The sequence below is a fragment of the Oryzias melastigma genome, linkage group LG12 (genome assembly GCF_002922805.2).
Source record: "Oryzias melastigma strain HK-1 linkage group LG12, ASM292280v2, whole genome shotgun sequence".
Lineage (NCBI taxonomy): Eukaryota > Metazoa > Chordata > Actinopteri > Beloniformes > Adrianichthyidae > Oryzias > Oryzias melastigma.
The window spans coordinates 15,547,078-15,561,892 of NC_050523.1; the positions used below are offsets into that span (position 1 = coordinate 15,547,078).

Sequence of the window (14,815 nt, forward strand, 5' to 3'; positions counted from 1 at the left end):
ACAAGTTTGTGTGCATAAAATGTTAGCATGCACAAAAAATACAAATTTGTGTGCATAAAATGCTAACATGCACAAAAATACAAATTTGTGTGCATAAAAAGCTAATTTATGCACAAAAATGCTAGTTTGTGTGCATAAAATGCTAAAATGCACAAAAAATACAAATTTGTGTGCATAAAAAGCTAACTTATGCACAAGATTCATGATTAAATGATTCTAACATGGTTTATTACAAAGCTCAGTGCCTCCTTGGAATAGGCAAAGCTTCAAACTTCTTTTTCAAAGGTGTAGATTTGGAGTGTGATCTCCACCTGCATCGTCTCTGGTTCGTTTTACAGGTGACAATGAAGGAACACACATCCGGTGCTAATGTGGAGGATCTATTGAGGAAATCTCAGATGGAGTTACAGTGGATCCAAAGACAACTGGCCTTGATGGCAGCTAGAAACAAACACCATCCTCACCTGTGCACAAAAGGAAAGGTAAGGTTATCCTACATCCTTTACATGCACTTCTGTGTACCTTCTACTCCGGTTACACAGAAGGACGACACTTTTGGAGGAACGTTGATCTCCACCTGAAAGAAATGCCTAAACATGAAATTCAAAGTGCTAAATATTTAGGATAAGTACATGTTATATAATAGAAACAATTGTCTTTCTTTAGAAAATGAGACACAGATTTGTATTTATGTTATTCTTACTATTATAACAAATATGAATGAACTGTTTTTTTTGGCATAGTTAAAGACATAAAAGAGAGAAAATACTTTTTTAAATTAAAGTATGAAATATTTTTTAACTCTTGGATTCCTTTCAAAGTAAAAGTCACTCTTTGACACATCAGGTCATCTCGACATAGTAAATGTTGTAGTAGGTAGTATGGATGTGTATTGGCAAGAGTCTTGATACATGTTGTGATAAACCAGCCTTAAAATCTGGTTCCCTAAAAGTACCAGTTCTGGTTGTGTGCTTATAGTTACACAACAATATGTCAAAATGTTTTAGTTGTGATATGTTCTGTCCTTCAATTATTATTTTTTTTTACTTTACCACTTACTTACTTTTTACGTTACAGTTACTTTTTAGATTTAAGACCCTTTTATTTTTCTTTAATAGCAACAATAGAGGGGAAAAAGAGCCACATGTGACTGCAAACCCCTGGACTAGATCATTTGGGACAGAACAGATTCAGTCTAAAAATTGATAATACAATTATTTTTAAAAAATATGGCTAAATATTATTATTCAGTTAATTTAATTATTTTGTTTCAAATTGTTGTTGAACAAATTTAAAATAAGTCATTTGGAAAACTATGGAAAGAAAATAGGCTTATCTGATTTGTGAGTGAGTATTTTTGAATTTGTGCGTGTGTAATTCTTGATTTGTAACTCATACAATACATTTGTGTATAAGTATAATTCAAATAAATACTATTTACTCTCACACAAAACAACATTTACACACGAAATGTACAAAAAATGTACTATACAAGATGTTTCTGGTGTAAATAGCGGGTTAATTGTGTAAAATTAAAACTTTAGAATTGCAAGAAATATGTCAAAAACAGTCAAAAATTAGGAATTAATAGCTGCAAATGGGCTGTCATAATTTGTGGTGTTATATTATCATGTTAGTTACAGCTAAAACACTTGGGTTGGAACTTTTGTAGTACTTTAATTCCAGATTAGACCATTTTTGATGAACCTGGTGAAGTGAACAAGCATGATAGGCCTCAGAAGAGCCGTTTTTAGAGATTTCTCAGGAGACCTTCATCTCCAGATCTCTTTTGTGATAGTCACATAATCTTCATTATCATATCAGATCTGTGGCCTTGGGCATACTAAAAGTGTCTTGTTTAAAGAACATAAACTGTCTCCTTGTTTTAATATTTTATCACAGATTTTTTTTGCTATATTTTCTGCTTGCTCAGTAGAAACTGTCGATTTATGGTTCGGTCATTCATCAGCTATAGATTATCTTCGTTACCTCACCGTGGGATTCAGTCAAACCACATGAAAAAATTAGCTTTCCTTGTTAAAGTTCACGCTAGGACATAATCCAGGCAGTTTAGTGATAATGTGTGTCAGAAATTCGTCTTTTTTAGGAGGGCATTATTTCAGCCCCAGCCCGTTTCCATCTGTCTCTCTGGGCTTCGTGTCAGGCCTGCGAACCCATCCACTGCGAGTAATGCATCTGCTGTAAAGATGGCAGCAGACAGCAAGCGAGCGAGTGTTGCTTGGCAACAGAAAGGAACAGAAAGTACATTCTGCTTCCTCTTCTCACTCATGCACACTTGATGTCTTTTTCTTGCTGCCCTCTCCTCTGTCCTGACTGGTATACAGAATAGAGCTGCTGGTGCATCTTTCACCAAAACCTCCATGCAGATTTATTGGATTTAGAGGAGGCGATGAGGCCTGTGGAGCATCCAGACATGTGATCACATACAGCAGATTTCTCCTCTCAATTGAAGTTTATAAAATGACTTGAATTGCAATATGCTTTAGTGTTTAGAATCATGTCAAATATGAAATATTTATCTCATCATCTGGCTGTGGATGAACGTCTACCCAACAGAAGGTGATGCTGCGCCCATTTCTGCTTTGGAACTGAATCCAAAAGTGGGAAAAAAAACCCAAAAATCCCATCTCTGATGTAATAATGATTTACACAGCACTGCTCAGCAGATTTACACACCCCATTTAAATGGAGGCTGTCATGTGTGATCGCGTCCTTTGTAAGCCGAGCACGGAGTAATCACGGATGGGGACCGGGAACGGAGAAAAGAGGCGGGCGCACAGAGAGGATGAGGCAGAGCAGCTAATGCATTCAGTTCTGAGTTTGGGAGTGTGCATGAGTGTCTGCTAGTAGGTGGCACTTTTTGCTCCAACTATTAAGTACACCCAGCCAGCCGCAGCCAAGTAAAGCTGTCAGAGCTGCAGGGATGCTCACTGCGCTCTCATGCATCAGTGATACGCATGCATGTGCATGGACTTACTGCCTCTGCTTCTTCATGTGCCAGTAAGTGATGTGAAGAGAAACCAGGACGGTCATTTCGGGACAAACGGAGAGCTGCTTTTCAGGTAGGGTCTTTTGCTGTTGCTGCACCTGCAAATATCAACATCTTTTTTTAAACGATTTTCTGCCACAGAAATATAAATGAAACCCAGCAAATCAGCCTTACGTAACCCAGTGGATCGCTTCAGCTTAAAATAAAGTTGAAAATAAGCTGCAACTTGGCTTTGAAGCTGAATATTTAAGCGGGAGTCGTGTAAGTGTGTCACTCACACACTAGATGGCAATATGAGTTTATTTAAATTGCTTTCTTTGTGGTAACATGAGAATTATTTGGGGCAAAATTCAAGGATTCTATGCTGCTTTTCTCTGTCTTCTTGATAAAAACAGCCATGACATGTTCTTATTTTTAGGTTGAAAGTAAAATGCAATTTTTTTCAGTCACTGTGGATTCAGTGTTTATGCTTTTAATTCTATGCTTTTATTTAAATATATTTTTTTGCTTTTATTTTGCTAAAAAAAAATAAGGGATTGCTAGCTCTTTAGAACAGAGCCCTGGTATGGCATCGGGAAAACACATATTGTTCCCTCAAATTAGAATTTTGTGCGCAGAAGTTGCTATTCTGTGGCCATATATTAGCATTTTGTGTGCACAAAATCCTAGTTTCAAGTATTTAAACTTTAAGATCTGTAATTTGTATTTTGTGTACAAAAATTGCCATTTTGTGACCACATATTAGCATTTTATTTCCATTTGGTGCGCACAAGTTAGCATTTTAAGTGCACAAAATACTAATTTTACTTTAATATTTCATTTTGTGCACAAAAATTACTTTTTTGTGTCCACATTTTAGAATTTAATTACATTTTGTGTGCACAAGTTAGCATTATGTACACAAATTAGTATTTTGAGTACACACATATTGCTATTTTGTGGTCACAAATTAGGAATGTTTTTGCAATATGTATTCACAAGTTAATAAAATGGTAAGTTGTGGCCACGGAATAGCTCAGTGGTTTAGGAGACAGAACCATAAAAAAACTCTTATTATTTAAAAGTTGTAACCCTTGTATCTACGCACATTAACAGTTACTGCACTTTGCTTATACTGATACTTTCACCCACAGTTTCGCCATCAATGATTTGGCCAGACTCCTTACACTTAAGTTCACTTTCATGTTCATTCTCACTGTAGACGACTTGAGCACAATTCCCTTGATAACAACTTCACAGTCTCTAGTCATAACAAAGAAGAACGATTATGTGGCCTTAAGCTTGTTCCTAAACTGTGATGTATCACTGATTCTGCACATATTCTTGATTTCTTTTTTCTTTTTTTCTACTTTTTATTATTATTATTATTGTTATTATAATATGATGAATACATCTGCACAAATTATAATTTTTAAAGAGAATATTTAGATTTTTTTATTTTTTTTTTGCATTGACTAATGTAGATGATTTTTCTTCCTGATAATGATTATTGTCTGGTAAAGTCATTTGTATTGATCCTTTGGCCTGATTAGCTCCAGGAATTGTGGTTGTAGTTCGGTTAGTGTTTTGGTCTTTCGCATCTCCCTTCCCCTTGGCAGAGATGAACTCATGCGAGTCTCAGAGGGCTCTCGAAAATGTCACAGAAGTTAAGTACACCGACCAGCGTGGCCTTTGTTGCAGTAACTGTAGTTGTACTGCTGACATCCTCCTGAGCGGCACATTCTCTGCAACACCTTTGGAAATCAGCCAGCTTAGATAACTTTTACCCCTAGTGGTTGGTAAACATTAAAATGTCACGTCAAAATAGATTCTCAGACAGTGGTAGGATCTGTTTAAATCACCAGTCAAAAGAAAAGATTTATAACCAAATTAATTTAATTTGAAAGGATCAACTATATATATGTAAATATTAAAATATATATTAAAAGAACCATGTAATTTTACTTTGATGGAAATGTAGAAATGTGACATTTTTCCCTATTACAAGTCCTTCTTTTACACTAATACCCTTTGAAAAGATATTTTAACTTGTTAACTCTATGTAATCTTTTGTATCATTTTTGAAACACAGGGAGATAGAGTCCTATTTCAATAGCATAATCCAACCTTTCCTTAAAAACACATTTAACTTGGTACACAGATGATGCCCTGTAATTCATTATCGTTCCACTAGGGGCAGTAGAAGGGCATTTGAAAGTTTTAATTTCACTAGAATAAAATTGTACAATTACAAAAAAGTAATCAGAATAAAAACATAAATTCATGGTTTAAAAAGCTTATTTGATGCATTTCATATATATGAAAATAATATTTAACTTATGATGAAATATAAGTGCCACCATAAAAAAATGTCAACATTTGAGAATAAAGTTGTACAAATTTGAGAAAAAAGGTTAACATTTGACAATGACAAAACCATAAATGTATCATTTCATGAGTTGAAAAAGTCATGCTTTTTCAAAAACAACATTGTAATTTAATCAAAATGAAAAAGTAAAGTAAATTCAGTGAGATTCCTGAGCAGTTTGATTTGCATCCATTTTCTCTGAATTGTCTGCAACATCAACTAAACAGGTAATGTTTGGTTGTCTTTGTTGACAGCTAAATGTAATATCTTACTTTTTTTCTTATTTTTGTTTATTTTTCTTTTTTTTATTGTAGCCCTAGTATTTTGCTGTAAATTACTTGTCTATTTTTAGCTTTTTTTTTCAAAAGACAATGTGACGTTATTGAAAGAATGCAACATTTGTTGATCATTAATTCTTTATAATACAGTTACACCACATTAAAATAAATGGATCAACTTTGAGACAGTTCTGAACACTCATGTCAATATTTTATCTTAAACTAGCATAATTGTGGGCAAAAACGTACCAAATCACGCAACAGATAATAATAGATACAATCACGTTTCAAAATTAAATTGCAATTTTGCAGAAATTGCAATTTAATTGCAATTTTGTTGTAGATTTCGTCAAAAGACTTAAAAAAATAATATCTAAATTCCCCCCCAATTTTTTTTATAAACATTTTAATGGACATTAATTGTCTTTAAGGTTAAAGTGTTGCAGAATCAACAAGAGCTTATTCCATCTTATTATTTTTTTATTTAGACAGTAAAATTATTAATATTAAAACATTTATACAGCAAAATGATAGATTTATCGAAAAAAGTCAAAAATCAAAGACTAACAAATTAAGACTGTACCAGTGAACGTTTTTAAAGCCATTGAGTTAGCCGTTGAGCTGAGAACAATGCTCTTCTTAGAGGAAAAAATTAGAAAAAACTCAAGTAAGGAAAATCATAAAACAAGCTAACAAAAAAAATCAGATTCATTTTTAATCACTGAAATAAAATTAAATTTTCTCTTAACTGATACAGTTTTCTGTCTGTGTGCCTGAGCTCAACAAAGATGCACACAGTCAAAATGTCAACCAAGCAAATAACCAAGGCTATAACCGCCCTCAGGGGGTTTAATAAGACTGGAAGACAGAAATAACCTTCAACATTTCACTGTATCCCAGAAAATAATTGCAGAATTCTTGTTTTGCAAAAAAAAAAAAAAATGCTGGCTAAAAATACAGACAAAAAATAAAGTTGCTTTATTTTGAGTGATTGAGTGATTTTGAGTTTGTGTGACTCTGAAACGCATAAAACCGTTTCTTGTAAATGTTGACGAGCTACTATAGGGCTGCGTATGGCAAAAAGTATGGTGATACAATACATATCGCGATACACATCAAATAATACGACACATATCGCAAGACTATCTACATTTTTGCATGATGCTGATGGCAACATGGTACAAAATGTTGGTTTGGAACCCATCCTAAGTAAAAACTAAGTTGTCTCATAATAAAAACTGTGAGAATGACAGTGTGCGGTGTAGCAGTTAAGAGTTCAGGTGGAAATGTAAGAAGCTAGACTATGTTTGTTCGTAAATAATTGAATAAATATCATCGTGTTAGCATTTTAAATCAATACAAGTATCGTCAAACGAAATATCACGATAGGTCGCCAAATCTATTTTTTCCGATAACCATACGAGCTACGAACAATTATTTCCTTTTCTCCAAATTCATTAATCCTTCTACTCAAACTCACTGTACTACAACAGCCAATAAATAAACAGTAGATTCAAACCCCCAAAAAGAGGACATTCACGGATCGTCTGGAATAACAGTCAAGCTCACAGATTGCTTCCAATCTGGATCTCACTATTCAATAGCAAACATAATCTATTTTAAATCTAACGGGGTCAGACGATACAGCCCGATTACAATATTAAGTGTAACCAAAAACACATCTGAAAGCACGAAGATGACTCTAACAGCTGAATAAAAAGAGCTAGGTGTTGGCTTTAATGGACTGGATACACAATTGTTCATACTCTTTTATCATGGCCAGTGATTACTGGACCCATTCAAGCACTCCACTTACAAGCAGGCATAGATACAGTATGTGCTGAGTAATTACATAAATGTTGGCCATGTTTCCTCATAAAAGTCATTATAAATGTTGACAACAGTGACTATATTATCCTTTTAAAGCTATTGCTGCATCTCCAAAGTTGCTTTTTCATGAACATTCCTTGTCAAAACAATATTTTTTTTCCACCACTATTAGAAGATGATTTAAATAAGCTTTATATAGTTTCATGTCTTACATTGTACTTAAAAATACACATCTTTGGAGAATTTGGTGAAGTGCATCAATCAGCAAGCAGGTCTTTTGGTTTGTGGCTTTATGTTTAGCGTTGTGTCTATAGAGTTATTTCCCTGTCACGTTCAAATCTGAAAAAATTAAAAATAAAAATCAAATAAAAGTCTATTTTTTCATTCATCTGTGTAGCCTAGAAAATCAAGTTAAGTCAATAGATTTATATGTATGTGTGCTTGTAGAAAACACATTTGCACTTGTTTATATGGTATTGTGGGGACTTAAAAATATTTTTGAAGATTTGAAACGTTTTTGGAAATGTGCAAGTCTTTTTTAACTGCTCTAAATTCTTTTTACAATTTTTAAATAATTTTACACAATTATTCCAAAGCTGTTTACATCTGTGGACTTTTTTAAAAAAAAACTGTAAAGTACCCTTTTATCGCAAAACATATGATAAACTTTTTAAAAACTTGAAATCTAAAGTCCCACTCTGATCATCTTTTGATCTATTTTGACGATTTTTTAAAAATAACTATGCCGTGTCTGCAGAGTGGAAGTAGTCGGGAGTTGTGGGTGGCATGGAGCAACCCCGCCCCCTCTTCCCCTCCTTGCTGCAGAGCACTGCAGAGAGCTTGTAGCCAACCCAGAGCATTTTCTCTCTGCTCTTTTTCCAATCTGAAACACTCACAAAATCAGTTTTTACTTTAAATTTCTTGATATAAGTCAGTCGTCATCAGAAAATTCCCATAAACATTTCAACACAATACAGAGGGTCTTTAAACTGTCACATAATGCCCGAGATAATCTCTATACAGACCATTATATGAGACTTTTTAGAATAAAGATTGCAAAATTTCTTATAACAAATAAATATTATTTATGACTCGCTGATTTGGAGGTGGAGCTGTGTAGAATTTCTAGAGAACATACTTCATACTCCTAATTGGTTTCCTGCTTTAAATTTTGTACTGTAATTAGTATTGACATACTTTTGTTTTGCTTTCTCTGCTTAGCTACAAAGTCTATTTATTTTGCTGTCAGGAGAAACGGTTTTAATTTTCCAGGTACTGTCCATCTGACTCACAGTCATCTTTGTAAGCCATTTACAATACCTTCTGGCAGCGTGCTCACTGATTTATTAAAGCCATTTCCAAAGGTCTCAGAGACATATGTTAGACACACTGACACCAACGTGCTTAAAAAAAATAATAGGTAAAAAAAAATTTCTGCCCTAATTTAGTCTTTGTAAATGGATATAAAAAGAAAAGTGGTTTGAGAGAGGAAAAGGGATGTAAGAATTGAAATACTGAACAGATTTCAGACTCCTTCAGCCAATCGCTTTGTTTATCAAGGGTTTTAATGTTCTTCTTTTATAGCAGCGACAGCAAAAGAAAGCTTGTACTGGCTGCAGTGAAAGCCCTTTTTAGAAACCCAAACAGAATGTGTCTCCTTTCGTGGCTTAGATTAAAGCTCCTCACCAGATTTCAATTTCATACTTTTTGTGTGTTTGTCCTAATGAAGTGGCTGTAGCAAAGTGTAAAATCAGATAAAGTTATTCCTTAGTGATAAACCAATGGAAAAATCCTCCTTTCTGACAGTTTAATTTCAGGAAACTTGGATCACATCTTCTGTTTACTTCATTTGAGCAGCCATGTAATTTCTAACCAATCGACTGCACTTTTTTGAGGCCTCAAAATATTTACATTTACCAATATCTGAATACACCTGGGAAAAAAACAACCTTTTCCAGATGTTTTATGGAGGGCTAATTCGACAAAAGAAGAAACTATTCACAGACCTAAATAAAACCGTGCAGCCTGCTTGTTAGAGATATGAAGAGTTATTTCCACTCTGGGTTTAAGCTAGTGAAATGTCAGTTTCTAAGGATATTCCTTCCCATCGAGGAATTTTCTAAGCAGAAAAATGCTGGTAAATCCTTCTGCGGCTGAAAACCTGTGGCAGCAGCAGCTTCTCTTTTAGACTTTTTAATCCTGTTTCTTACTGAATCCGAGAAATGGAGGTGCATGTAAGCAGAAATGACTATAACATGTGTCCCATTTAAAAATGGGGGGCGTACAAAAATTAGATCCTCTATTTTGTCCAGATAAAATATTTGCATCCATAAAGTAAATATTTGGGCTTTTTTCTTTAGTTTTGGTTTTATTATAGCCTTGCGTTAATTATGTTTTAGTGATATCCATATGCTAATATTTGTATTCTAAGATAGCACATGCTAAAGACCTGTAAAGATAATGAAAACACGTTCTGTTGTTATCATTAAAGACACCAAGTGTTCTTATTTGAAAAAAAAAAGAGGTAAATTTTTAAACAAATGAGCAGTGTTTTGTTTTTGTAGCTCATGCTAACGTTAGCCTAAACTTAGCTTGTTAAGTAAGCTAGCTTGATGCGTAGCTTCTCAATCCTAATGCTATTAAGCTGTGGTACACCAATTTAAAAGGCCTGTAACATGTTTTTCTTAAACCTTTCAGAGTAAACTATATCCGTGTAATATAGCACACTAAAAAACCCATTGTTATGAAACATTAGTTATTTTCGTGAGAACTAGATTTTTGAGGCTCCGACTTTCGCTCCTTGTGAGTGCCGCCCATTTCATGACCTCAACCTAGAGCCGGCCGTCCACAAAAAAAAAACAAAAAAAAAAACATCAGAACTTTAGCAAAGACATCTTGTGCATTTAAAATGAAGGCAGTTTGTGTTTTCAGTGTGACGTCCTTTTTGTGATGTCACAATGTGCGGACCCACTCATTTTTGAAGACTGGGAGGGGCTGGTGCTCAGAATGCTGGGTTTTAGAATAATGCTCAGAGATGTATGAATAGATCAAAATACTGCTTTGGGGTTGTCTTTTTATGAGAAGTTAGCACTGTAATACACTTAAGAGGTCCAAAAAAAAAAAAAAGAAAGAAAGATTTTGCATGATAAAATCCCCTTTAAACTTTGTAGAAGTATTGTTAGCATCAAAAAACTTTAAATATATATTTTTTAAAAGGTAAAAATGCTAAATTAAATTAAATTTCTAAGAAACTACAGCCACTCTGCAGAAACTATATCCTAGAAAATTACAAGTTTTTTGATTTTGCAGATCGGTTTTAAATTCAATTAAGAATACAATTCAACATTATATTGTTTTGTCTTTCAGTTAAAGCATGAGGTTTCACCACATCAAGCTGCAGGACTTTCAACAGCCTACAATGTGAACCGCTTCCGGATGCTGGAGGAGAAAAACCGAGCTTTAAAGCTTCACCTGGCCACACTTTGCCAGGAGAAACAGCATTACAGGAAACTGGTAAATTTCCTCTTCTCACTCAACAACAAACATCTCTCTTTACCTTTTGGCTAAATATATTTATCAATACTATTCAAAGGTTTTAAGTTATTCACAAATTTCTTATTCACAAACGTTTGGATATGTTTGCAGGGTTTTTAACACCTTTATGCCTAAATGTGTTTCCATTAATGTAAAAAAAATATTTGTTAGTGTTTTTTTTTTTTATTCAAAGTGATGCTAAATTGTTGCTAATTAGCATGTGACGGGGTTAAGGTGTGTCAGGGTTGACACTTATGTTCAACCCCCCCTTTTTTTCCTGGGGATTCATATTTTATTTATTTTTTTGTTGCATTATAGAGTATTTTTTGCATTGACAAGTAGTCTCTAGTCACAAGATCTAACTTATTTTACAATAAGGGGACCTTCCACTCTGCTATCCAAAGTCTTTTGCCTCCCCATGTAAAAATGTTCTAGCTCCGCCTCTGCCATGTCAGCTAAAAAAAAAAAGTAGCAACTTTTACAAAAGACACCAATAGCACAGTTGGAATATAGGAGCAAAGCCAATAGATATCACGGCTAGATAAAAACAAATTAGCAGCGATCTTGCAAAGATTGTGTGAATAGGGTGTGATGTCATACAGCAACAATGAATAACTTTGTAACAAGATTTTAGCTGCACTCATTTATACATTATTTACTCTGGAAAATGCCTTAAAGTCCAATTTTCTCAAGCGCTGTAGTGGGTTGAGTCATATATGCCTCTGTGAATGCACATTATGCTCTAATCTGATCAGTCTTCATTATATAGACATGCTGGCCAAAACAAAGTGTTGTATAAATAAGCAGAGCGTGAGGATCGGTGCCAGTTTCGCAGTGTATTCATGCCGCGCGGAGAACTGCTTTGTTTGCCCAGCATGAGCACGCATGTATTTGTGTATTTAGCAAAGCTGTCCTCCTCCAGGTGTCTCTGATGGCAAGGTGTGCGAGCTGTCATCGTAGCAACCCAGTGCGTGCAAGTGTGTTGACATAGGGAGAAACTAAAAGCAGGTAATTGCTGCTGCAAACCTCAATAGGCTGACATTAATTTTTGTAGGAAAAAAAACAAAACTGAGTGCAGAAGTGCACCTTTACAAACATTTACAAGCAGGTTTGATCTATTTGTCACCTAAATTTAATCTTGTTTTACAAACAGATGTAAAATAAATATATATTATCATCTAAGACTGATAGAGATGTCAGTCATAGCTTCCAAAAACACCAGAACATTCACACAACATTCATTTGTATTCCTACGTATTCACACATCAGATGATAATAACTTCCTTTGATTTAAGGTGCTGTTTCTATGTTTGAATCTTGATAGACTTTCTACTGTGCACAGGGACTCCTTCACTTCCTCACACTGCATCATGGTCATTTATACAAAGACAGATTTAGCTGTGGGATCAGTACGCCTGGGTGAATCTCAGATATGAGAGCTGCTTTACTCGTACATTTTCCTAAGTAGATACTGTCTGTGTGGTTGTACTTTCTGAGAGCTTTGAAATAAGGAAAAAGACTGAATATATACTGCCTTCAGCTTCTTTGTCTTATTCCTTTTTTCCATTATTTCTTGCTGTAGCTGAAGTAGGAGGGGGTACAGTATCATCATGTTTTAGAGAGGCGAGTTTAGATGTTAATTTAGTATCTAGAGGTCTAAAAGCTGTGAGAAAGGTGTTTTCACGTATTGCTTTTGGTGCTTTATTGTTATCATTTTTGTCATCGTTTTTTTTTTTTTTATTAACTTTTGCAAATTTGAAGATTATGCATAGTCTGACGTACCTGAATGGATGTTTTTGGGTTGTCCGAGCACCTGGAGGGTTGGGAGAGGACGTCTAATTTAAAGGACGTTGTGATAATGAATAATACCATTGTGTATCGTTAAGTATTTATAAAGATTTATCTATATCAAAATTTGTGTCAGGTGTGAACAGGAGGTGGAAACCACCTGCACAGCGCTTCGCAGCTCTTCCGCGTCCGGCGTGAACCAGGCGTAAAGCTTTAATAAAGTCTCCATATTTCTTTTCCTTAGTTTACCTCAAGAACTAATGATTCTATTCTTGTTTTTAATAGATTTTATTGAGTGAATATAGATTAAGTGTTTTTTTTACTGTTTTGTCGTTGTGATTTCATATTAATGCAACTTTTCTGTCTTGTTCTTTACCCATGACATGATAGACTATTGCATTATAACATTGCAGGAATCTATTAGAGAATGATATTTTGTAGCATCTTTCATTGTATTTCTTTGTTTTTGTAATTATCAGGTCAGTACCCAAGTACCATTCATTGTTGGACTTTCCATCAGCTGAACTGTCATATCTGAGACATTTCTTTTATTAGTTATTTTGCAAACTAAGTGATGGAGAAATATAAAGACCAAAATAAACTGTTTAAACCTATAGAACCGTTTCCTAGAAACAATCTGTAATAGGTAGCCAAAGAAAGGTTCTCTCTGTGAGGAATGACCTTCTGTGGACTGTGTGGTTGCTGCTAAAAGGGCACAGCTGTCCTCCTGGATACCATCCCTATGGCAACAATTATGCACTGCTAGCAGCTGGCCCTCTTAGATGATCGCCCTCATGATGAAATGAGCTGCCCCAATGCAAAGAGGAGCAACATCCAATCAATAAACCCTAATAGGTGTTTTGTCATTTCTGACCGTGTAATTTCCATTTTAAGTTCTTCTAATTAAAGGTCTTCAGTCAGTTCAAGGGTAATATTAGTTCAACATAACCCCAATAAATTAATTTTGGACATATAGTCATGTAAACAGTGCACATGCTTTCAAATACAGTTTAAAACAACAAATAGAATCACATGGATGTATATCAGATGACTGATAACAATTTTTGTTTGTCCCTTAAGAGCTGTTTGATGGGTTGGTAATCATAAAGGAGTCAATTGAGGGTTGGCTCTGGTTATTGGTTTCAGCGGACACCCTCTGATCTGATCATAAGAGTGCAGGTTTGGTTCCCGCCTTACCTGTCCATGTGCCAAAGAGTCCTTGGGCAAGACCCAAAGCCCCGCGCTGCTTCTGGTGGATACAGGTTGGTGCCTTGCATGGCATCATCAGTGTGTGAATGTATGTGTCCATGAGAAGCACATATAGTAGCATGAAACAAAATAAAATTACATATTTAAAAAAATTGAAAAACTAAAATTTATATAATTTCTTTTTATTTTTTATATTTTTTCTATTAAATACAATCATATATATATATATATACATGGACATCTTTGAATATGTAAAACCTCTTGCAACCCCCCCCCCAAAAAAAGGATGATAATTATCCTCTGTGTTATCTCCTTCAGCATATCAGGATTTCTTTCAACTGCTTCTGAGTTAGTCAGCTGATGCCATTTCTCCAAGCAGGGACATGGGGAGGTAAGGGGTTGCCAGTGGGCGCTCCCCATTGATATATATTACTGGATTGGAAATCACGTGACATACGCCGTGAAAGACATTACTACGCATTGAGTCTTCCCAAGTGATGAACGGAGGAGGTTCCAATAAGAACCACAAAAAAGGACGCATTGTTTTGCAATTAACTTCATAAACCTTGACAGCAAAATAATCCGATTGAGAGGAATCATCACAGGATAAGAATCACATTTTAACAGAGAAACTGAGAAATGTGATTTGAAGGTAAATTCTCAATGCAGTTGAGATTTATTTACCTTGTAATTCTAAAACAATAAAAGTTGTGGTTTTATTTGAAAATGTGATCATTTTTTTATAGCACTTAGAGGTGTTTCTAGATGTTTTATTTTTTTACTAAACTTTGTCAGTGATTCATGCCATTGAACATCATC

The 14,815-nt window shown here is 34.7% G+C and overlaps 1 protein-coding gene across 1 annotated transcript in view; it reads left to right on the top strand.

Moving 5' to 3' along the window:
• LOC112163390 (RIMS-binding protein 2) overlaps positions 1-14,815 on the top strand; it is an 83,600-nt gene that overhangs the window by 2,734 nt on the left and 66,051 nt on the right. Inside the window, exons 2-3 of the mRNA XM_036214618.1 lie at positions 339-482; positions 10,832-10,978. Coding sequence (XP_036070511.1) covers positions 345-482; positions 10,832-10,978 — 285 coding nt within the window. The 5' untranslated portion in view covers positions 339-344. The remainder of the gene's footprint in view (positions 1-338; positions 483-10,831; positions 10,979-14,815) is intronic.